This window comes from Carettochelys insculpta, chromosome 1, assembly GCF_033958435.1.
Source record: "Carettochelys insculpta isolate YL-2023 chromosome 1, ASM3395843v1, whole genome shotgun sequence".
Classification (NCBI taxonomy): domain Eukaryota; kingdom Metazoa; phylum Chordata; order Testudines; family Carettochelyidae; genus Carettochelys; species Carettochelys insculpta.
The window spans coordinates 13,478,725-13,504,473 of NC_134137.1; the positions used below are offsets into that span (position 1 = coordinate 13,478,725).

At 45.4% G+C, this 25,749-nt stretch overlaps 1 protein-coding gene across 1 annotated transcript in view; it reads right to left on the minus strand.

Annotated features, from left to right (window-relative positions):
* The window catches only part of LOC142001585 (disintegrin and metalloproteinase domain-containing protein 9-like), a 93,782-nt gene that overhangs the window by 41,406 nt on the left and 26,627 nt on the right, over positions 1-25,749 (minus strand). Inside the window, exons 10-13 of the mRNA XM_074976982.1 lie at positions 24,128-24,209; positions 21,465-21,622; positions 16,414-16,588; positions 864-953 (exon numbers count right to left, since the gene is read on the minus strand). Of these exons, the coding sequence (XP_074833083.1) occupies positions 864-953; positions 16,414-16,588; positions 21,465-21,622; positions 24,128-24,209 (505 nt within the window). The remainder of the gene's footprint in view (positions 1-863; positions 954-16,413; positions 16,589-21,464; positions 21,623-24,127; positions 24,210-25,749) is intronic.

Genomic DNA, 25,749 nt, shown 5'->3' on the forward strand with positions numbered 1-25,749 from the left:
AAAGTTACATAAGATATGTCTACACATCATTTGGGAGTTAGCCTCCCAGCCAAGATACATGGATTAGTACTAGCAGGGCTTGTACAAGTGCACTATTTTTTAGCTTTACAGACAGTGCTTTGATATTATGAGTCAGTCTGGAACCTTTGGTCCAAAGCCCACTCTACCTGCCCTAAGCTTGTGGAGCCTGAGCTCCAGCCCAAGCTGCAATATCAAATGACTGTCCACACAGCACACTAGACCATGCCTTGCTAGCACACAAGTCTGTCAACTTAGGCCAGGAGGTCTGCTCCTAAAAGCTGTGTAGACGTTCTGATAGGGCTTGGAGCCATGCAATATCAGTGGAGACAGAAGAGTGGGGAGAATATTGATGAGCAGGTCCTTTCAGCCTCTCACCAGTCTAACATCGACAGCTTTAGCTGCCATCGTTGATGAGTTTCCTAAATATCAAACAATAGAATCATTCTCAAGCTTTCCATGGCCCTGTGAGTATTCAGTCATGCATAATGTTAATGGATAATTATTCAAAAACATTTGATTTGAGGGGAAACAAAAAACATTTAATTCAAATATTATTGAAATATTTCAATAATTTGGTTTGATCATCATCATTCTGTGAACTCTAGATGAAATAGTAAATGATTTTTGGATTAATGAATATTTCTTTTTTCAGCAAATAAACAATTTGCTAAAAAACAAATTGCCCAAATCTAATCCAGCCCTTCTATAAGGGATTAGCAAATCTAGCATTTCAGAAGGAAATTGTGAAAATGAATAGTATTGCTACAGGCTGCTAACTTTTTTTTAAACTTTAACATTCAGTTTATCATAAAATAAATAAACCTATTATGCATTTTTCTTACCTGACAATTTTTGCAGCAAAGTCCAGAAACACAAGCAGCACCTCGCTTAATTGTACAATTAGATAGGCAGCAGCCACCCCGTTGGCACACCTTTAAGTACGAAATGAATAGCGCCTCAGCTTAACAATTTGTTCTGGGACCCCCCAGGTAACAGCAATGCTCTGACCATTTATTGTTTTATTTCAAGGAGTATCAAAGGTCTGTAAATATGAGAGATAAACTCCCATTTTTTATCTAACAGTAACTGGTTGACACTCAGAACACAGGGTTTAATCTTCTTCGCTGCTGTGAGTTTAGGCAAGTCATTTTGTTTTCTGTTTCCTCAGTTATCTATCTGTAAAATGGGGTAATCTGGAAGCACTACCTCATAGGGGTGTTGTGAGGATAAATACATTAAAAAGATTGAAAAGTTTATGAGGTGCTAAACATAACAAACACATAAGTACCAGAGGTATGAGTAATATTGCTATTGATTTTAAGATATGTGCAAAGACAGTTATAGTGGCTGAAAGAGCCTTGGGTGATAGCATAAAGTTTTGTGAAAGTGCACTCTGGTGTCCAGATTGGAGCTCTAAGGGTATGTCAACTTGAGCTCCCTCCTTTCTGAAGGGGCATGTTAATGAGGGAGTCATTTTGAAAGACTCCCAGATACATGGGTGGCATGTGAATTGAAAGTGGCACTTTCAAATCACCATGGCTGCCATTATGCTAATGAGGCACTGCATATTCATGACAGCACCTCATTAGCATTTTTGATCTCCCTCATTAACATGCCCCTTCCAAAATAGGGGGGCTCATGTAGACACACCCTAAATGTACCTATTAAAGGGATTTTGTTTGAGAATGCTACTGATGTCACCATTGTCCAAGTAGAACAGGATCTGATGCCCATATGGGATTCTTTGTTGTGCATTTGGTAGAAAGTTTGGAAATACATGGGTACTCTATTGTGGAGATTAATACTCGTGGTGACTTGCAAAATGATTCTGTCTAAGTAAAACACTATAGTCTGTCTGATATTTAGCATGTGTGAACATATGCCTCTGGATCCTTATGTGATATGGGATAGCACAGGTAAATTTAAAGTTTGGTTAATTTGGGAGAGTTTAGTTACACTAGGCAAGAATTTTGGGTGAAGCTGTAACATAATTTTGTCTTTGCTGGACACAGTATTAGGAAGTTTGGCCATTAGTACCCCTATTTTGATGACCCATCTGGTAGATGTGATCTCTATCAAGAATGAAACCTTCATCGACATATGTGGGACAAAGCAACTCAAAGAGTGGTCTGGTGAGGCATTTAAGTACATGATTTAAGTCCCAGGATGGTGTAGGTTGAGGGACTTCCAGATACATATTCTGTATAAGTGTTAGGAAGAGCCTTGTGATTTGGTGAATAAAAATTGATCTTTCCCCCGTTTGATCATGAAGGACTATAATGGCAGCCAGGTGTACTTTGGTTTAGCTTATGAGGAGGCCTGATTCTTTAAGTTCTAATATGTGCCTAAGATGGTAGGTAGAGGCTCCGTGGTCACATATAGTTGTTTTTGTTGGCACCACACAGATAATGTCTTCCACTTCTGAAGGTAAGTATTCCTTGTAGTGGATAGACAGCTATTTAGTAATACAGGTTTCACTTTCTCCAAACAAACTAAAGCAGCAGAAATGTAGCACTTTGAAGATTAACAAAATGATTTATTCAGTAATGAGCTTTTGTGGGACAGACCTACTTCATCAGATCAATTTCATTGCCATCTGATGAAGTGTGTCTGTCCCACAAAAGCTCATCACCGAATAAAACATTTTGCTAGTCTTTAAAGTGCTACATTTCTGCTGCTTTGGTTTGTTGGCGTACACACTAATATAGCTACGTCTGTTACTTTTCTCCAAACAGTTTAGTTCTCCAGGTTGGAACCACATAGGACTTATGTGTGGCCATGAAGCCTCCCTGGATTTGTCTAACGTGTTCAGCCCTTGTTCTGAGACACGAGATCGATTTGTAAGGGCAGCGTTTGTGGGGTACAAACTGATAAGTGTGACAGGTAAGGGAACCAAGTCTGTTTGGCCCATGAGGGATAATGAAATTGATGCATGCCCTCTTGGGTCCTATCTTATCAATGACTTGTGGGATCAGTGGGATCAGCAGGAAGGCACACAGAAATGACACAGGCTGAGGAAAGTATTCCTTAAGGATCATGGTACCAGGCCTACTCTGGAGCAGACAAGTGGACACTTGTAGTTTCCTGTTGATTCAAAGAGGTCGATTACTAGAAAGCCCCATTGACAGAATATCATGCTGAGGACACTGTCATGTATTTCCCAGTTATGTTTCTCTGAAGTGCCTGCTGAGGATGTCCACTCTAGTATTTTGTCAACCTGGTAGATAAAATGCTCTGAGGTTAATGTTGCAGATTCACCAGTTCCAGAAGTGTATGGCTTCTGTGCATAAGGAGTGAGAATGAGCCTCTCCTTGAAAGCTGATATAGAATATGAACACTATGTTGTCAGTTACAGTGTGAAATGATTTATTTCAAATGAACAGGAGGAAGTGATGGCATACATTGTGTACTGCTCAAACATCTAGTATGTTGATGTGCAACTGAGCTTCTGTCATAGACCATTTGCCCTATATGGTATGGTGACCCAAAGGGGTGCCCCAACCTTCATCATCATCATCATCATCATCATCAATAACCATGGGCTCAGCACCCGTTGGTGTCTGATGTATCTCTCACTATTTCCTTCCATCTTTCCCTAGTCAGTGCAGAGTGGCTTAGTTTCTATAGACTAGCTCCACACCAATCTACTACATCATCTATCCATCCTCTGTGGGGTCTGCCTCTCCTTTTCGAACCATCCATTATGCCGAATACTAGGGTCTTGATTTTTCTTTCGCCATTCATTCTACAAATATGTCAAAATAGTCATAGCTTCTGTTTTACAGCCTTCTGCAGCAGGTTCTCTTTCAGCTGTATCTTCCTATATAATTCCTCATTGGTGACCTTCTGCATCAATCCTATTCTCAGAGTCTTTCTATAACAACTCCGTTCGAACGCCAATATTCTTCTTTGTGAATCTTTCGTTATCACCCCTGTCTGACATCCATACAACATGCTACTGAATACGCACATTTTCAAGATGCCCAGCTTCGTTCTTAAGCTAATTGCTTTGCTTTTCCAGATCTTATCCATCGTCTTCAAACTCGCTCTTGCTTTTGCTATTTTAGTCGCTTTTTCCTTCTTACAGTCTAGATTACATGTTATGTTGCTCCCCAGATATGCGAACTTCTCCACATTTTCTAGTTCAATACCATCCACACTGATCTTCCTTCCTGTTTCCTTATCTCCAAATACCATTGTTTTTGTTTTATCGATGTTCATAATCAGTCGGTACTGCTTCGCTTCTTCGTTTAACACCCGCACCATTTTCACTAGCTTCTCCTCATCTTCCTCAATGATAACTATATCATCCGTGAACCTCAAGTTGTTAATTCTTTTCCCATGCACAGATATCCCTTCTACCTCTTCCTTGATCTTGACCATCACTCTCTCCAGATGTGTGATGAAGATACTTGGCAATATTGGATCTCCTTGTCTCGTACCTCTACTTGTTTTCAAGCAACTTCCCAACTCCCCGCATGTTCCCACCGCTGCCTCCGCATTATCATTGATATTCTTCAACAACCGTATCAATCTGCTATCCACTCCATATGACTCCAACACCACCTAAGTCACTTTCTGATCAATACTGTCAAATGCCTTTTGAAAATCGACAAAGCAAGTGTACACATTTTTGTTCTTTCGTTGAGCTTTCTCTGCTATCAGTCTTAGTAACAATATCTGCTGTACAGTACTTCTATCTTTTCTGAACCCTGCTTGCTTGTCTGCTATATGTTCTTCTATCTGCGATCTTAATCTCTCAGTCAGTATCATCATCAGCACCTTACCTAGATGACTTCTTAGGGCAATCGTTCTGTAGTTCTTGCACTTGAATGTACTTCCTTTCTTGGGTATTGTCACTAGCACAGATCTTGTCCATTCCTTAGGTGCCTTCCTTACTTTCCATGCTATATTACATAGTCGGTATATTTCCTGAATCATGCTTTCTCCGCCGTATTTGATCATCTCTCCTGTGATCTTATCATTTCCACAGCTCTTGTTATTCTTTAGTCGTTTCACTGATTTTTCTACTTCCTACTTTGAAATATCCGTCTTGCTGTCGATGCTCAGGGGACATCTATTTCAATTCTTCAGTAAGTCTCTCTGAGACACTTGGGTCCAGCTGTGCTTTCTATAGATCAATGCAATATCTCGTCCATCGTTGCACAATCTTCTCCCTGTTCATGAGCACTTCGTTTTCCTCTTTGATCACCATCTGCTTCGGTTGCCATTTCCTATTAACATTCCTAATTGTCTTATACACCTCCCCGGTCTTAGAGTCGCTGTAATACCTCTCAATATCTTCACATTGCTCCTCTAACCATTTCTCCTTATCCTTTCTGTCTATTTTCCTTACCTCATTACATTTCATCTATATTGCTCTATATTGTTTAGAGGAGGTTTTGGAGTTAATTGATAAGCTGAATAGTAACAAGTCACCAGGACCAGACGGTATTCTCCCAAGGGTTCTGAAAGAACTCAAATGTGAAATTGCGGAGTTATTATAACAGCAATATTTAAAAAAGGCTCCAGAGGAGACCCTGGCAATTATAGACCGATAAGTCTAACATCAGTACCAGGCAAATTAGTAGAAACAATAGTAAAGAATAAAATTGCAAGGCACGTAGAAGAGCACGAATTGTTGGGCAAAAGTCAGCATGGTTTCTGCAGAGGGAAGTCGTGTCTAACTAATCTATTAGAATTCTTTGAAGGGGTTAATAAACATGCGGACAAGGGGCACCCAGTGGACATAATATACCTAGATTTCCAGAAAGCCTTTGACACGGTCCCACACCAAAGGCTTTTATGTAAATTAGGTGATCATGGGATAGGAGGAAAGATCCTTTCATGGATCGGGAATTGCTTAAAAGACAGAAAACAAAAGGTTGGAATAAATGGTAAATTTTCACAATGGAGGTGGGTAACTAGTGGTGTTCCCCAGGGGTCAGTCCTGGGACCGATCCTGTTCAACTTGTTCATCAATGATCTAGAAAATGAGGTAAGCAGTGAGGTGGCAAAGTTTGCAGATGACACAAAGTTGTTCAGGACAGTCAAAACCAAAAGGGATTGTGAAGAACTACAAAGAGATCTCAGCAAACTGAGTGACTGGGCAGCAAAATGGCAAATGAAATTTAATGTGGGTAAGTGTAAGGTAATGCACATTGGAAAAAATAACCCAAATTACATGTACAACATGATGGGGTCAAATTTAGCTACGACAGATCAGGAAAGGGATCTTGGAGTTATAGTGGATAGTTCTCTGAAGACATCCACGCAGTGTGCAGCGGCAGTTAGTAAAGCAAATAGGATGTTAGGAATTATTAAAAAAGGGATCGATAATAAGACAAAAGATATCATACTTCCCCTATATAAAACTATGGTACGCCCACATCTTGAGTACAGTGTGCAGATGTGGTCTCCTCACCTCAAAAAAGATATATGGGCATTAGAAAAGGTTCAGAAAAGGGCGACTAAGATGATTAGGGGTTTGGAACAGGTCCCATATGGGGAGAGGCTCGAGAGACTGGGACTTTTCAGTCTGGAAAAGAGGCGATTGAGGGGCGATATGATAGAGGTATATAAAATCATGAATGGTGTGGAGAAAGTGAATATAGAAAAAATTTTTCCCTTTTCCCATAATACAAGAGCTAGGGGACACCAAATGAAATTGATGGGTAGTAGGTTCAAAACTAATAAAAGGAAATTTTTCTTCACACAGCACACAGTCAACCTGTGGAACTCCTTCCCGGAGGAGGCTGTGAAGGCCAGCACTCTATTAGGGTTTAAAAAAGAGCTCGATAAATTTTTGCAGGTTAGGTCCATAAATGGCTATTAGCCAGGGGTAAAGTATGGTGCCCTAGCCTTCAGTACAAGGGCAGGAGATGGATGGCAGGAGATAAATCACTTGATCATTGTCTTCTGCTCTCCTTCTCTGGGGCACCTGGCATTGGCCACTGTCGGCAGACGGGATACTGGGCTGGATGGACCTTTGGTCTGACCCAGTATGGCCATTCTTATGTTCTTATGTTCTGCCATCTCAGAAACATCTCTTCTGATCTTCAATGCTCTTTTCTCTTGAACCAACTTCAGTGTCTTCTGGGTAATCCATTTCTTATTGATCTTTTCTTCTTCTCGAACAGTCTGCTCAATTGCCTTTTCTATAGCAATGGCTATCCCTGCGACTCTCTTATCTAGGTCTTTTTCTGTGGTGATATTCTTAATCTTCTCCTCGAGTGCAGTTCTGTATGCATTCCCTGTTTCTTCCACACATAGATTAAGAAAAGAAGAGATGTGGCGAGGCTGTGTCTTACATTTTCTTTTGAGTTTTATCTTTATGTTTGCAATCACTAGACTGTGGTCTGAGTCTATATCTGCTCCTTGGAAAGTTTGGCACGGCTGTACTGATGTTATTCATCTTCTTCTTATCAAAATCATATCTATCATGTTCTTGGACTTCCCGTCATTCGATCGCCACGTCCACTTCTACAGTCCTTTTGTTGGAATGTCATGTTGCAAATCACCATCTTGTGCTCTGTAGCAAACTCTAACAGTTTCTCACCTTGTTTGTTTCTTTTTCCATATCCAAACCTTCCCATGACTCTCTCCCAACCTTTATTATTTGTTCCAACCTTCGCATTCTAATCTCCTCCGATGATGAACACATCTTTCTCCTCCACCATCTTTGTCAAGTCTTTATAAAATAGCTCAATCTCTTCCTCCATACTGTCCGACATGGATGCATACACCTGAATGACTGAGATGTTGAACGGTTTTTCTTCAAATTGCACGACCATCATTCTTGCACTCACTGGTTTGTATCCTAAAAATGCTCTTCTAGCTGTTTTGCTATGAAGGAATCCAACTCCTGCTTCATGCTTCATTTCGTTTCCTGACCAAATGACTTCGCAACCACATAGCTCTCCTGATCCAGTCCAATGCATCTCTGCCAGTCCAAGCATATTGCATCGATATTTCTCCATTTCCTTCTGAAGCAGCTCTAATTTTCCAGTTGCCCACAGTGTTCAGACCTTCCATGTTCCAATGGATAGCATATGTGTTAGCTGTAATTTTCTTTCAGTAGCCAACTTATCGACCCAACCCCGATCGCTTGATTGGTATTGCGGACCTTGTTTATCCGGGCGATGTCTGAGCCAGCATCTTTTGACATTTGGTTGTACGGGCATCAGATTTCATTCTTATTGTTGTTTGACAGTCTGTGCATCAAAACACATCTGACCAACCCTCCTCCTTCACCCAGGCTTGGGACTGGCATGGAGCTTTCAGTGGCTTCTGTTTGTGATAATTGCTGAAGGAAAGTCCCACTGAAAAGCGATCACTGAGGAAACATTCTCCAGTTTTGTCCCACAGTTGTAGTGAGGTAATTAGCTTTGGCAGTAGTGTCACTCTTTTGCTTAGACTATATTTGCTTGGTGTATAGATCATGCTTAACCTCACCCTTAAACAGAGCATATGGAGTCTCCCAGACTTGATGATGAAAGTTATAGCAACTACATGTCCCAGAATATGAAGACAAGTCCTCACTGAAGTTTGGGGAAGTTTGTGGCTGTGACAATGAGGGTGATCAATGTAGCAAACCTGTGGCTTGGTAGTATAGCTATGTCTTGTATGGAGTTGTGGTAGGCTCCCATGAACTCTAGATGTTGATCTGGTTCTAGGGTGGATTTCTATTTGTTTATGTGTAGTTCCCTACTCTGTTAGCGATGCTGGAGTACCTCTCCAGGCGTGAGCTTGGCCGATTATTGGGATCCTGGGCTGCCCAGATGCCAGCGTTCCCCTCTCGGCTTTACTGATATAGTCCAAAGGAGAGGATAACCTCTACGTCTGGTACCAGCTCAGCTTCAGGAGTTGCCGGGTCAATGCCAGCAGTTGGCACAAAACTGCCTTAGGACTCCCCTCTGGATTTTCTGTCAGGGTTTACTCCCTAAGCCTTGCTCCTTTCCAGGATAACCCACAAGGCAGTGGGGCATGGAGAACATGGGTATGGTCCCACTAGCTCTTGCACCTCCCTGGCGCCATATGGCATAGAGAATGAGTGCCAGGGGTTGCCTCCAATGGTGGGAGAGATCGTCGCATCTCACTGGACAGTCACCGCCCGCCTCAAGCTGGGCAGCCCCCAGCCAATAGGGTTCTGTCCCGCCACAGTTCACCTGCCTCACTGGGTGCGTGAGGCTCAAGGTTCCCAAACCTGACAAGTGACCTGAAAGCTGAGCACCAGGCAAACCAATAAGAAAATCAACAAGAAAAGGAAACCAAAGTTTTAAGCTTGCTTGCTGCAATGTGCGGACCATGCTGACAGGTCTGACTGAGGATCTTCAGGACATCAGCGACACCTGAAAGACCGCTGTCATCAATGAGGAACTGAAGAGGCTCCAAGTTGACATTGCTGCTCTCCAAGAGACACGTCTCGCAGACTCGGGATCTCTAAAGGAAAAGGACTACACCTTTTTCTGACAAGGTAAAGCCCGAGAAGAACCCAGGGAGCATGGTGTTGGCTTCACCATCAGAAACACCCTTCTGCAAATGGTGGAATTAGTCATGGGTGGATCAGAAAGACTCCTTCAGGTCATATTTCAAACTCGCACCGGTCCTGTCCACCTGATCAGCGCTTACGCCCCAACCCTGTACGCTGCACCAGAAGTAAAAGACAAGTTTTATGATGTGCTTAGTGCTGCCATAGCACAAATACCTGTTCGCGAACAACAGTACATTCTGGGTGACTTCAATGCAAGAGTTGGAGCCGATCGTGACTCGTGGCCTTCCTGCTTAGGCCACTTTGGTGTGGGAAAAATGAATGAAAATGGTCAGCATCTTCTTGAACTTTGCACGTACCACAATCTGTGCATCACAAACACATTTTTCCAAACCAAGCCACAGCACAGAGTGTCATGGAGACACCCACGCTCCAAACACTGGCATCAGCTAGACGTGGTCATCGCTAGATGTGATAACCTCAAAAATGTCCTTCTGACACGCAGCTATCATAGTGCTGACTGCGATACAGATCACTCGTTAGTTTGCTCCAAACTCAAGGTGATTCCCAAGAAGCTGCACCGCTCTAAACCAACTGGAAGGCCCTGCGTCAATGCCAGGAAGACAGCTAACTCAAAGAGAGCTGAAAAGTTCAGAGCGACCCTTGAGGAAAATCTGCGCAGCAACCCTGGGGGTGCCGATGTGACATCCAGATGGCAGCATCTGAAGGATACAATTTACAACATGGCCTTGTCGGTGTTTGGAAGAAGAGCTAGAAACACAAATGACTAGTTCGAAGATAACGCTGATGAGATGATTCCAGCCATCGAAAAAAAGCGCGCTGTGCTCCTGGAGTACAAATGTTCACCGAGCCAGAATACCTTGCAAGCGCTCAGAGCAGCCAGAAAAACAGTACAGCAGACGGTCAGGCACTGTGCCAACAACTAGTGCCTCGAGCTATGCAGCAGCATCCAGACCAGTGCTGACTTTGGTAACCTCAGGGGAATGTACGAGAGCATCAAGAAGGCATTAGGACCCACCCAGAACAAGATGGCACCTCTGAAATCCAAATCTGGTGTAGTCATCACTGACAAAGCCAAACAGATGGAGCACTGGGTCGAGGACTACTCCGAGCTGTACTCACACAAGAACATTGTGGTCGACTCAGCCCTCAATACCATCAACCTCCTACCAGTAATGGACGAACTGGACCAGGAACCAACTGTGGATGAACTGAAGAAAGCCATCGACAACATTGCAGTAGGAAAGGCCACGGGCCAGGATGGTATACCACCAGAGGTAATCAAGTGTGCCACAGACACTCTCCTGGAACCCCTACATGAGCTACTGTGCCTGTGCTGTAGACAGGGAGAGGTTCCACAGGACATGCACGACGCTAACATCATAACCTTGTATAAGAACAAAGGAGACAGAAGCGACTGCAACAACTACTGTGGAATCTCCCTCCTAAGCGTCACTGGTAAACTGTTTGCTCGCTTCATCCTTGGCAGACTCCAGAAGATTGCTGAGAGGGTGTACCTGGAATCGCAGTGCGGATTCCGCGCAGAGAAGTCTACCGTTGACATGATCTTCTCTCTATGGCAGCTGCAGGAGAAGTGCAGGGAACAGAGGAAGCCACTCTACATAGCCTTCATCGACCTGACCAAGGCCTTTGACTTGGTCAGCAGGGATGGTCTGTTCAAACTGCTGCACAAGATAGGCTGTCCTCCACGGTTACTCAAGATGATCCAGTCGTTCCACGAAGACATGAGAGGAACCATCCAATATGACGGCGCATTATCGAATGCTTTCAGAATCAGGAGCAGCGTCAGACAAGGATGCGTGCTTGCTCCGACATTGTTTGGGATCTTCTTCGCACTCCTCCTGAAGCATGCCTTTGGATCTTCAACAGAGGGCATCTTGCTGCACACAAGATCTGATGGGAAACTGTTTAACCTTGCAAGGCTGAAAGCTAAGTCTAAGATGCAGGAAGTCGTCATCAGAGATATGCTGTTCGCAGATGATGCTGCTGTAGTGGTAGGCTCCCATGAGTTCATTTACCTTGGGTCCACCATCACTGACACCCTGTCGTTGGACACTGAGCTAAACAGGAGGATCGGAAAAGTGGCCACAACTCTGTCCAGACTCAGCAAGAGAGTGTGGAATAACAACAAGCTGTACACTCACACCAAAATGCAAAGTCTACAGAGCCTGCATCCTCAGCACCCTCCTTTATGGCAGCGAGACTTGAACCCTGTATGCCCGCCAGGAAAAGAGGCTGAACGTCTTCCACTTGAGCTGCCTCAGGCGCATCCTTGGAATATCATGGAAGGACAGAGTGACCAACACCGCCGTCCTTGAGCAAGCTGGAATCCCAACCATGCACACCCTCCTCAGGCAGCGTCGGCTCCGCTGGCTTGGCCACGTCCACAGAATAAATGATGGAAGGATTCCACAAGACATCCTGTTTGGTGAGCTAGCCTCTGGCAAAAGACCTCCCGGACGCCCCCAATTGCGCTACAAAGATGTCTGCAAGAGAGACCTCAGAGAGGTAGACATCGAGCTGGACAACTGGGAAGAACTCGCAGATGACCGCAGCAGATGGAGGCAGGGGTTACACAAGGGCCTACAGAAGGGCAAGATGAGGATCAGACAGCTAGCAGAGGAGAAGCGAGTGCACAGAAAGCACACTAAGGACTTGCCAGACACCCACCACATCTGCAAGAGATGCAGCAAGGACTGTCACTCTGGTGTGGGCCTTCATAGTCACAGTAGACGCTGTAAATGAAGTCCTCAATTGAAACTATAAAGGGCGCGATCCATAGTCTATGCAGACTGAAGGATGCCTACTGCCTACTATGAAACCTACCTGTAGGAGGTGATCCACTTCTTGATGTCAAAGGTTTTGGGTCTCAGAAGAGCGATATGGAAGAGGGAAGGGTGGGTGTGTTGGATATGAAGAGGCTGGTATAGCAAGATATTATGATCTCCAGAATCCATTGGTCCATTGCAATCTAAGCATGGTAAAATAGGTGCAGATGGTGGTCAAAAGTAGGTAAAGGTGAGCCTGGGAGCCCTATACTTTACATGAGATTATTCAGATTTTTGACCTGAACTTCAAAATTATGGCTTGGATGTACATGGTCAGGTGGATGAGGTCAGATTCTGCAGGGTCTGCCATCTCTGGGATCATTGTTTGTATCTGTTTTATGGAAGTGTCTGTTAATGGTAGAAAGAGGTATCCCCTGATTCCTGGTAGGGTGTGTTAATGTTTATTGGGCAGGATGTATGTGCCATGGACTGAGAGTTCTTCAGGGTATGGAGCACATCTTCTGTTTTAGATGAGAAAAGCTTTTCCCTATCAAACAGAAGGTCCTCAAATTTTAGCGGCAGTTCCTTAGGTATCTTCAATGCCTGCAGCCAGGATGCTCTGGCAATTGTTTGAGCTTGCGATATCCAGTGAGACCTGAAGTGCTGTGTGAACTATAATCTGACTCTCACTGATGGCCTTCAGCTGAGGATGCTTCTACTCAGGGAGATGTTCTATGAAATCCTGTAATTTGGTATAGTTAGAGTGATCGTAATTGGCCAGGGGACCCAAGTGATTGGTGATTCTATATGGAAGTGTAACAGATGAATGTATTTTCTACCTGAACAGGTTTAGTCTTTTGTGTTCCTTATTTTGTGGTGTGGAGTGGACTGAGATTGCTTACTGTGAGGTTGGCAGCCTCTACCACCAGAAGGTTCGATTGAGGGTGTGAGAAAACAAAGTCCATCACTTTGGCTGGTACAAAATATTTCCTATTGGCCTTTTCATTGATGGGTGGTGCTGATGCTTGTGTCTGCCATATGACCTCTGTAGACTCTGTTTTAGCCTCATCAACGAGGAATGCAATCTTAGGTGATGGAGGCTTGTAGGATTTGCAGCAATTTATGCTGTTTGCCCTGTACCTCATATAAAGCAAACTCTTGATTGCTAGCCTCCTCAAGAGATCCTGGAACTGCCTCAGGTCATCAGATGCTGTCAGGGGGAGTGGGGTTGTATAACTGCTACATCCAGTGAGGAGGAGGAATTATGGGCAGGTGAAATATGCACAGGGTTTATTTCAGAAATTATCCCTTCTTCCCCTATTCCTTCCTGGGAATCTCAGAAGTTCCTTTGCTTGTTGAGGGTAGAGGTGACTTGATTTTTCATCTTGCTGGAGTGGAGGATATAGTGAAATGGCTCCTATATATGGTCTGTTGGTCGCATGAAGGCTGTTGTATTGGGCAAGGTGGTGGTCAGTAGGGCCAGTGTTGTCCATACCAGGGGCTTTGTGTGACCAGAGTGATGACACTTAGGTTTGGTAGCCTCTTATGGAAGTCTCCTCTGTTTTGGCAAGGAGTGTTATGAGGAGATGTGATTGCCATGAATGTCCCCTACGTCATCACTATTCATGGACAAAACAGCAGGAGAGAAAGGAGGCAGTTCAGCCCTGCAGCTTAGGTAATGTTTGGAGCTGAGCAATGGCAATTGTACTGAGGAGGCTGCTATGTATTGCTTGTGAAGGAATTGTATTGGTGTTGCAGTGTTCAGTGTCAGTCTAGACTTGCAGTCAGTCTTTGTAGTGGCAGCTGGTAGCATTTTCAGTCTGTCCGCTGGAGCTGACAAGTGAATTGGTGCCGGTGGCAGCAATACTGGTTGCCATGTGATTTTCTGCACCTAGTTCTACACTGGAGTTATTGGTACTGACAACCTGACTCCAATTCAGCAAGTTGGGTCTCAGCAGAGACTGGTGAAAGGATGGCACTGGAGGTGCCTGGTGCCTCACTAGTGCTCTCTGTGGAGGAGTTTGGCACCAAAGGTAAAGATCTCACTGCAGCAGTTCTCTTTTTGTGAGTCCTCTTTCAGGGAGGTCAAGGCTAGCTTCCTAACAGTTTGTAAGTTGGAGCCTTGTCACCACTGAGGAATTTGTAGCTGTGCATCTCTGAGGATGCATATCCACAGAGAGATTCAGACTCGCACTAAGGCTGAAAAAGACCATAATGATCATCTAGTCTGACCTGCTGCATGTACATTGCAGGCCATAGAACTTTACCCACCCACTCTTGAAACAGGCCCATAACCTCTGGCTGAGCTAGTGAAGTCCTCAAATCATAGGTTAAGGATTTCAATATACAGAGAATCCAAAATTTATTCTGATTTAAACATGCAGATGACTCATCCCCCATGCTGCAGAGGAAGGTGAAACCCTGCCAGGGTCTCCGCCAGTCTGACTTGGGGAAAAAAATTCCTTCCTAACCACAAGTATCCTTGTCATTTGGACACTCAGTACTTTAGCCAGACCAAAGGGCCAGTCATCTAGGAACAAATTCTCTGTAGTAACTCAAATCCCTCCCCATCTAGTGTTCTATAATGGGCTATAATGGACATTTACTATTGGCAGTTCAACACTGGCTACATTCCAGTTGTAGGCAGACTCCTCACATCATCCCTCCTTAAATATACTTTACTACGAATGCCTTGCCTGATGCATACTAGGATCACATTAGCAGTATTCAAAGATGCACCACATTGATGGCTCATACTTATTCTGTGTCAGATCAATACACCCAAGACTTTCTCCTGTACTATTGCTTCCAGCTAATAAGTTCCCAGCCAATAACAAAAATTCTTGCTGTTAGTCCTAATTTGCCTGACCTTGCCCTTTGCACTATTCAATTCCATCCCATTTCCATTTCAGGTTGAACTTCTCTAGTCCAGCACTCTCTCATCAGGCAACATCTGTGGTCCAGCATGATTTTAGTTATCTGGATGTCCACTTATTATGGTTGCGGACAAGTTTCCTGTGGTCCCATAAAGTTGGTTTACAGTCACTACTCCTGCTTCTCAGAAATCTGTGCAGTTATTTAGCTCTGATTTACATCTAACTATCTTCTAAGAGCCTAGTAAGTGGTGCTGCTAAAAAATATTGACCTCCCATGGGCTGGGAAATTCTCTCATTTGGCACTACTAAAGTCCAAAGAGTGCCAGATTAGAGAGGTTCAACCTGTATCCATTTTCAAGGTCATCTAGATCTTTGTGCGTGATATTCTGGTGCTCTTCAACATTGGCAATACCTCTAAACTTTGTGATTTTTATTAGCACTCTCTCAGTTGTTGTGCCAAAACAAGTTCAATCAGATTGGTCCCAAGACCGATGCCTGAGGACCTCCATCAGTTCACTTTTCATTATTATTTGTTGATGTCTTCCCTTTAAGCAGCTGCTTAGTCAGCCTTCAGTTGTCATATTAATCCTCGTCTTATCCAGCTAGTAATTTTCCATGTGTAATTATATCAAACTACCTATACTGCACTTTCTTTTTCTAAGAAAATCAGTAATTTTCACAAAGAGATGAGGTTCCTCTGCCATAATCTACCTTTTGTAAAACCATGTTGTATTTTCATCCCAGTTACAGTTTACCTATATGCACTTAACAAATCTCACTATTAAATTTGTTCCAACATTGAACGTACAAATGAGGTTATACTAACAGCCGTTTAGTTTCCTGGATCACTTTTCTCCAGTTCTTAAAAATAGGTATTACATAAGCAATTCTCCAGTAATATGATATGATCCCTGAATTTATGGATTAATTAAACAGAAGCGGGAATGTATTTATTTTTTCAAACATCCTCATAAAATTCATTGTGTACTGAAAAAATACTTTGCTTTGTACTCAAAGCTGTAATGTTGATGTACATGAGTTCTTCAGGTGTAATAATAAAACAGTTACATTCCTATTTGAAGTGCAAATCTCAACTCAGTCGTAACTATAGACATGAACAGCACTTTCATCATAAAACCAGTATGTCTCACAGCGTAATTTGAATTTGGCTAAAACAAACTAACTAACGCTTCTGTAAAATACGCATAAAACTAACCTCATCCATACCACAGTCACATTCTTCCTCATCTTCTATTAGGCCATTACCGCACATCAATGTTCCAAATATTTTCTTTTCTGGTATGTTAAGAAGACAAGTTTTTCCTGGTTTTCTTATCATGTTGAAATAGCTTTCTCTGGAGCAGTTACTGAACTCTGAGCATTTATATCTCCTGGACAGGGAGAAAAATATCTAATATGAGAGAGAACTTTTACTTGTTGGCATACAAAATGCAATGTCTGAAAACTGAAGCTATACAAATTCAGATAACTGGAAATGTAACTAAATGCAAAAAGGTGTATGTATTGTGAAAAAAAACAAGAAGTCCTCTGGCACCTTATAAACTGATAGATATTTTAATGCATAAGCTTTCATGGGAAAAGACCTGCTTTGTCAGATGCATGAGTGGGGGAGTTTCAGAGGAGTATTAAAAGTGGGGGTCTCAGTAAAGGGGAGGGCTAGAGCTGACAAGGTCTATTCAGTCAGGGTGGAAATGGCCAATTATAGGCAGTTAATGTGGAGCTGTGAACATAAAGAGAGGAGAAAACAAGTCAGTTCATCAGGGCAATGTGGGTGTATTGGGAATCTTAAATGGAGCATTTTCCTTATTTTAATTCCTTGACTTTGCAATCCATTCTGATTCAGCAGGCCAGCCAAGGAGATTTCTCAAAACCCACTGACCAGGAACTATATTGTTGGCAGCACTGAGGACCTTCTTTCCACCTATGCAGGGTCCTGGGAAGAGGAAACTCTCAAATACATTGGTACATTTATCTTTCCTTTCCTTGTCCCCACCCCCCAGAAAGACTCAAGAGCTATGTCTACATGTGCACAAAAGAGCTTTTTTCGAAAGAGCGGGAGGAATGGCCATATGTATAAGGCTGTCTTTTGACAGAAAATTGAAAGAACGGTGCAGACTTCGAAATCTGAACCCCGGTCCCAGATCAGGAAGATCGGCCCCTTTCGAATTACTAAATTGAAAGAGTACACGTGTAGACACTGCACAGTCCGCTTTTTCGAAACACTGGTCCGCCATGGTGCCAGTCAGCTGGAGCATGGGGCCGCTCCAGCCGGAAGCAGTGGGGCTCTATGGTCCCTGCATTCGGCTGCCTTAAAGCCACATGCATGCAGGAAACACGTGGCAGGAAGCTGAGAGCACGCAAGGAGTAGCCTCTGCATGTGCTCCAGACCCATGCTCCAGTGCCGCCTCATGGCCAGCAGTCAGCCCCGCCGTGAGACCCACGGCCTCCCCTCCAAGCCCCCGCTGGGCTCCCATGGGAGAAAAAAAGGGCCCCTTCCTGGATGGAGCAGGAGCTGCGGGACCTCCTTGGCCTGTGGAAGGATGAGGAGGTCCTGCACGAGATGAGGGTGAAGTGGTGCAATGCCGCTGCCTTCGCCTGCCTGGTGCAGGGCCTCCACAGCAGGGGCCACCTGGAGCATACTGCAGAGGAGGTACGCTCCAAGGTCAAGGAGTTGAGGCAGGGCTATGCCCAGGCCAGGGACCAGGCTGGCTGCTCCGGGGCAGCTCCAGCCACATCCTCTTTTTCCGGGAGCTCCGGGGCATCCTGGGGCCCCAGGAAAGCTCCCCACCCCCATCGTTCCTGGACACCTCAGCCGAGGACCTGCAGCTGGAGGAGGAGGAGGAGCAGCCTGGACCGGGGACACAGGGCAAGGGGATGATGGAGTGGTTGAGTGAGGAGGGGGACCTCACCATCGTCATCCCCTCCTGCTCCTCCAGCTGGGTGACTGGGAGCCGGACATCCCCGGATGTCGCTGAGAGACCCTCTGGTACGTACGTGGAGGGGTCCACAACTGCTCCACAGGGTGGGGGCAATGCAACAGCTAGTCGCCCACCCACAAGACCAGTGGTCCCGGGCCACACACAGGCCACCCCCCACATGGGATGCGGCATCCCGAGGTGGCCCACCAGTGATGCCCAGAACCTGCCTTCAGTGGACAGCACCGCAAACTGCACAGCGGCAGCGGTCGGTCAGTGCTGGACAGCACCTGGGGCCTGCACAGCTCAGGCTGGGAAGGGGCGCCTGCATGAGAGACCCCTGAACACACTTCTGTTCCAGGAGGCTCAGCCCGTGGGAGGCAGGTCGGTGCCCCTTGGGGAGTCAGTGTCCTTTGAGGGGGGTGGGGGCCCCATGGGGTGGGCTCGGGCAGGTGGGCCACAGCCTGGTCCCCTATATGCAGGGAACATTACTGACATGCTGTCTTGCTCTCCAAACAGCCACACCATCTGTGGGCCAGGACAGCCCTGTGCTGTCCCTTGCCCCCAAGAGATGCCCACAGCCCTCGGATGTGCCCAAACGCCAATGCAGGCAGTGCGCCATCAGGGCTGTGGACGGAGGGCCCCCCACTGAGCTGAGGAGGACCCAGCCAGCCAGCGCCAGGCCGAGGTGGCTGAGCAGCACCTGAGGCTTGCCCAGGCCAAGATGGAGTGGAGGAGGGCAGCCTGGGAGAGGATGCTGACCACTGTGGAGGATATTGGCCACACCCTCTGGGACCATGCGGCCACCATTGCCCGCCTCCTGGTCCCCCTGGCAACTCCCCCCACTGAGCCCGCCTCCCCCACCCCCACCAAGCCTGCCCCCCTGCCCCATTGAGCCTGCCCTCCTCTGAGCCTGCCCCCTCTGCCCCCACTGAGCCCGCACCCTCCGCCCCCATGAGTTCCACTCGCTGGCATTATCTGCTGGTGCTACCCATAACCTCTCCTCTCCACCGGGGACCTGCACCCGGGGAATCAGGGTCTCCAGAGGCCAACAGGGCCTGTGGCCCACCACCTCTGCCCTGGAATGAGCGCCTCGCCCCCCTCCAAGTTAGGTTCCCACCCCCTGTACATAGTTAACAAGAATAGTGTACATAAATGTTTATTTTACTGTTCACCACTCCATGCTGTGCTCCTCAGGGAGATGGTGGGTGATGGATGTGTGGGTGCGGTGCTGGTGGGGGTGGGAGTGGTGGGGACAGTGGGTGGCAGATGTGCATTGGATGTGCGTCTGCATGCGGGTCAGAGGTGGCCGTTGCCAAAGGCCTGCCTGAGGGCTTCCCAGATGCAGTGGCTGTCCCAGTGGGCCTGGTGGATGGGGGTGGTGCCTGGCTGCTCATAGCCAGGTACAGTCAGAGGCCCCCCCCCCAGGGACATAGGCATCCACAACATAGTGGAGGGTGCAACAGGCCCACCACCTGGGGCACGTAGAGGACCCCAACCTCCAGCCACCTGTGGAGGAACCTCCACCACCTCTTTAGGGCCCAAAGGCCTGCTCCACGACATTGCGGGCATGGTTGAGGCACTGATTGAATGCCTCCCAGGTGGAGCCGAGATGTCCCCTGTACGGCCTCATGAGCCATGGCCGCAGGGAGTATGCCACCTCTGCCACTATGCAGGGCGACGTGGTGATGTCTTCCACCACTGGGATCTCCTGCTGGGGGATGAAGGTGCTGGCCTCCATGTGCCGGCACAGGCCGGAGTTCCAGAAGTCCTGGGCATTGTGGGTGCGGCCAGACCAGCCCACATAGATGTCAGCGAACCGGCCCCTTGTGTCCACCTGGGACTGGAGCACCACTGAATGGTAGTCCTTCCTGTTGATGTACCAGCCGATGCTGTGTGGCGGGGCGCAGATGGGGATGTGCATGCCATTCAAAGTGCCAATGCAGTTCAGAAGGCCCAGGTCCTGGAAGCCAGCGACGGTGTCGTCCAGATCCCTCAGGTGGACGACCCTATGGAGCAGCATCTCATTGATGGCTCTGATGACCTGCGGAGGGGAAGGGGGACACGTGCTTTAGTGCGGGTGTGGCGGCCATCTCTCCCCCGCCTCGGGCCCATTCTGCCCCCCTCCCATCCAGCCCCTGCCCCGTCCAGCCCCCTGCCCCCTCCCATCCAGCCCTTGTCCCCCTCCCATCCAGCCTCCTCCCTGTCCAGCCCCTTGCCCCCATCCATCCAGCTCCTGCCCTATCCGGCCCCTTGCAGTGTAGGGTTCCCCTTGCCCCAGCCCTGCTCCACCCAGCCAGCCCCACCTTACCTCCATAAGTACAGCCCCAATGGTGGCCTTGCCCACCTCGAACTGCTGTCCCACACAGCAGTAGGAGTTCAGGCTGGCCAGCTTACAGATGGCGATCGCGACCCATTTCTCCAGGGTGAGGGCTGGCTGCATGCAGGTGTCCTGGTGCCAGAGTGTGGGGTAAGCCAGCGGCGGATCTCGTCAAAGGTCTGTCTCGACATGCAGAAGTTCCGCAGCCACTTTTCCTCACCCAACTCCCCTAGCACTAAGTGCTCCCAACAGTTGGTGCTGCTGGGGTGGGTCCAGAGGTGTCGGGGCACCTGGGGAGGCATCCATCCGTGCCCCAGGTGGGGGAGCCCCAGAGCCCCAGGGGGACCGCCCAGCCACCCAATGGGATTGGGTGCAGCTGCAGCGATGGTGCACAGCACTGCCAGCAGGGCGTCCATAATAAGGGTGCTTTCCTGCAGGAGCTGTTTCTGGGCCTCCATCGTGGGCATGGGTGGGCTCTGCCAGGCTGGGAAAGGCTGGGCAGCACTTGGCTCGTGCGGAGGGGAGGGTGGAGAGAGGGGCCCTTTAAAGAGGGCGGCTGGCTGCGGCCCTGGAAGGGCTTGTCGGCCATGGGACCCCATCCGTGGTGTTTCCTGCCTCCCTTCTTTCAAAAGAGGGCTTGGAGCCATGTGGACACTGTCTTTCGAAAGACCTGTGGCAGCACTTCGAAAGAGCCAATCGAAATGCCGATCTGATAATGGCGGCGGGTGCTCCCTTTCGACCGCCACTACTTAGACCACCAAACTTCAATTTTCGCCCTTTCAAAAGGGTTCTCACTTGTAGACCCAGCTAAGAAGTCCCACAAGGGTAGGGCCTACTTGCAAAACCTAAGGAACTAGGGTCTGTGTTGGAGCCACCCAGTGCAAATAACTGGGTTAAATCTCATTCTCCCAGCAACTGAGAGAAAAAAAAACTTTAGGGGATTTCTGTATAATGACCTTATCAAGAGACATAATTGTTGTATTACAAACTTTAAAACAAAGCATTACTCACGGAATATATGACCACATGATACATTTGCCTCCTGTGGGACATTTGCAAATACAGCCTCTAGCTGTATTGCTCTTAGAATTATCATGCTTGAAGCCAAGAGAATGGCCCATCTCATGTGAAATAATGATTGCAACACCCAGCGCTGATTTACTTCCTCCCTGTACGTAATTAAATAAAACAGAAAGACAAGATGTAAATGAATTATATATGAACATAAAAATCAAATTTTAAGACTTGTGTTGTTGCATGAATAAACCAGATCATTTCATTTGCAAACATAAATCCACAACACTGCACTACCCCAGGAGAGATCTTTCACAATGTAGGAATAATAATTTCTTCTCAGTACTCTGAGATATTTTAAAGAGAGTTGAACCAAGCACAAGTGATGTATCAAACTCTTCCAAGGGTCTGAATCCATAGAATTTTACCCAATAATGCCTACATCAAATACATAATTTCTGGTTGTGCTAAAATCAGGAAATCAGTTCTTGATTTAAAGGACTTGCTGTAATGAAAAATGCATTATCATACCTATTGCTTCCATGACTTGGGGGTAGAAAAACCTCATTTTTAGTACTTTTAAATAATTTACTCCTGGGTGAATTCTATGCCAAAATAAAAATGATGCATTAAAATTTAAAATTTCTATACATAACATTTTAAATTCTGCATATTTTGTTAAAAGACAATATAGTCACGCTGTTTCTGGTTATTTCAGTAGTTAAACTACAATAAAATGGAAGGGAAATGGGAGTGGAGAACAGTAAAGAAAATCCTCAAATCACTGTGCCTAACAATAATGTAGACAGGTTTATTTCTTTTTTCTTTATTTTTCCTTTATTTCTAGTAGTTAGCCAACAAATATATGCGGCCATATGCTCAGAGCTACATCACAGGTAACTGAGGAGCAAATGAAGGCTCAGGAAAAAAACTAAAAATTTATATTGGCTCCTCACCAGGTTGTTAATTGTAAGCCGACCCCCTTTACCTCAGGGAGAGGTTATCCAAATTTGTCTGGCCTCTTCTCTTCGATCTTTCCAGTATGACTGCTCAGGGAAGAACTGGCCAGCTTCCAAAGCAAGAGATCTTGTACTGACCAAATAGCAGCTCTCAGACTGATCGTAGAACAATCACTTGAGTGGAACTCCCCCAGTACATAACCTTCATAGATTATGAGAAAGCCTTCAACAGTATTATAGAGACATTTTTTGGAAATGGCTGCAACACCAACACATTCCATCCAAAATTATTAACCTGATCTATTCAACATAAAAAACCCTCAACTTGCCAAGACAAAAGTGTCTTGACAGAATGCTTCAGCATACTCTCAGGAGTGTGCCAAGGGTACCTATTGTCACCTTTCCTGTTTTTGATCAAAATGGACTGGATTATGAAGAGGACCACCGATGGCCATCAATCAGGCATTCACTGGACACTTTTCAAATAGCTAGAGTACATTGATTTTGCTGATGATAATATTAGGAGATATGTCTATCTCCTAGAACTGGAAGGGACCTTCAGAGGTTATTAAGGCCAGTCACCTGCCCTTATAGCAGGACCTATCACCATCCCTGATTTTTTTTAAACCTATTTTGCTTCTCATTCCTAAATGGCCCCTTCAGGGGTTGAACTCGTAACCCTGAGCTTAACAGGTCAATGCACAAAACACTAAGCTATACCTTTGCCTGCTTTTGACACTGACAGCCTCTTTCCACACTGACATAAAAAGTATGGCAGTAAAGGTCACAACCCTAGACAAAATTGCCACAATGACTGGACTAAGCATTAACAAGGGAAAGACCAAGACAATGAGGATCAACCAGTCCAAAAATACCACCATCACACAGTTAGGGGATGACCTGGAAGATGTGAAGTTCACCTACTTGGGAAGTATTATGGGTAGAGATGGAGGAACAGAAAAGGATATCAATACTAGAATGGGCAAAGCAACAGCTGCATTCGAGACTTTTCATCCCATACGGAGCTCACAAATAATATCTGCAAAAATGAAACTGTGGATCTTCAACACAAATGTGAAGAGTGAGCTCTTGTATGGATGCATAACCCGGCACACTAAAAAGCCTTCATACCACAAGCTACACATATTCATAAACAGATGCCTGAGGTACATCCTTCACATCAAATGGCAAGACTGTGTCATTAATGAGGAGCTTTGGAACAGAGCAGGACAAGGACCAATTGATGTTCAAATCAAGAGAAGAAAGTGGGGATGGCTAGGCCCAGAAAACCATCATCCAGCACAGTCCATCAAGTTCTCAAATGGAATCTGCCAGGAAAATGCAAAAGAAGATCTCAGACATTGCGGAGAAGATCTACTGAGACTGAAGGACAACAACTGGGGTACTCCTCCTCAGATAGAGTGAAGTGGAGGAGATTGCAGATGACCTACACTCCACTCAGAGTACAAGGGTTTAAGTTAAGTCACTGATCATCTACAGGAAGGTCAGCAGCAAACAATTCATTGGGCACATTTTGATAGGAAATTGTTCCAGTTCAAAAAATTAGACCAGTTTTAATATGTCAAGGCTTAAAAGTTATGAAGTAAACAATTATTATCGTAATGTACTTGTAGAAAATATTTACATTACTTAAAATATCAATTGTTGAAGTGTACAAACTGCAGACTATATTTCACATACTCTGACAACAGCTACTGAGGGAGATCTTGTGCACAAATAGTCACCATATGATACTCCAAGAAGCCCTTGAAGTCTTCCACCCCTATAATACAAAATATAGTAAAAAATAAAGAATGTGCAATTGTTTCTAAACTGTTCTCTAAAGAAGTTATTTAGATCTATAAGAACACATTGGCCATGTCTACACTAGAAAAATAACTTCGAAGTAACAGAATTTGAAGGTGAGTGTCTACAGACGCCCTACTTCAAAGTTAAACTTCGAAGTGGGGTATTACTCCATTCCCGGGAATGCAGTAAAGACTTTGAAGTTGGGCTCCCTTACTTCAAAGTTGACTTCAAAGTAAGGGAAAATGTGTGTAGACTCTCTGAAGGCTACTTCGAAGTAGCGCCTAACTTTGAAGTTAACTTCGAAGTTAGTTATTAGTATAGATACACCCTTTATGTTCTTATTTGTTAATGTCTTCTCTTAAAATAAATGTTCATCAGTCCTGAGTTACTTACTAACTAAAACTTCATCTAGTCTGCAGACATTTTGCTGACGATCTTCTGCTGAGAGCAGTGATCATATTAAAACTAAGTCATTTATGTTACGTGAGGACAAATATGTATATATTAATTCAATTGTCCAGTTTTCACAGACATCAGGACTCATCCTGCCTTTTAACAGGTTTGTTTCGTGATGCCTACTACACAGCGGGTCTGTGATGACCACTACTAATTGTATCAAATACTCCATTTTTGTCAAATTATTCACCTTAAACTGGTCCTCCCATCTGTTTCTTTGTGTATCTCCACCTGTTGCCTCCTCCTGTTTGAATAGTAAGCTTTCTAGAAGAGGGACTGTTTTTGTGTTTTTATATTATATGGCTGTCATGACTGATAATCAGCTGAGCAAATGTTTCCAGTGCAACATAGAGACAAAAAGGACTACATGTTGAACCTCTCTAATCCAGCACCCTTGGGACCTGACCAGTACTGGACAAGAAAATTTGCCAGACCACAGCAGGTCAATATTTTCCAGAAGCATTACCGGCACTGCCACTTCTTACTGGGCTCTTAGAAGACATTTGGGGTAAATTACAGGTAAATAACAGTACAGAAAACTGAGAGTCAGGAAAGGTGACTATAAATAAAATTAATGGGACCACAGGAGACTTGGCCACATCCATGATAAGTGGTCACCAAGCTAACTAAAATCATGACAGGTTATGGATGTTGCCTGACAGGAGAGTTCCAGATTAGAGAGTTTCAGCCTGTATTATGATACCTGAATATATAAACAGGGGGACATTGAGAAGAAGAGAGGTTATATCAGCTCTGTATTTGGTACTGGTACAACCTGTATTGGGATATTTTGTCTAGGTCTGGTGTCCACAATTCAAGAAGGTTTTTGAAAACCGTACAGGATTCAGATAAGAAACAGGAGAATAATTAAAGTACTGAAAACATGACTTACAATGAAATACTCAAGGAGCTTAATCTGTCTAGGCCATCAAAGAGAAGGTTAAGGTATGAGCTGAATGATGTCTGTGAATACTTACATAAGTAACTGGAATCTGATAATAGAAGGTGCTTCATTCTAGTAGACAAAGCTATACCAAGAGCCAACAGTTGGAAGCTGA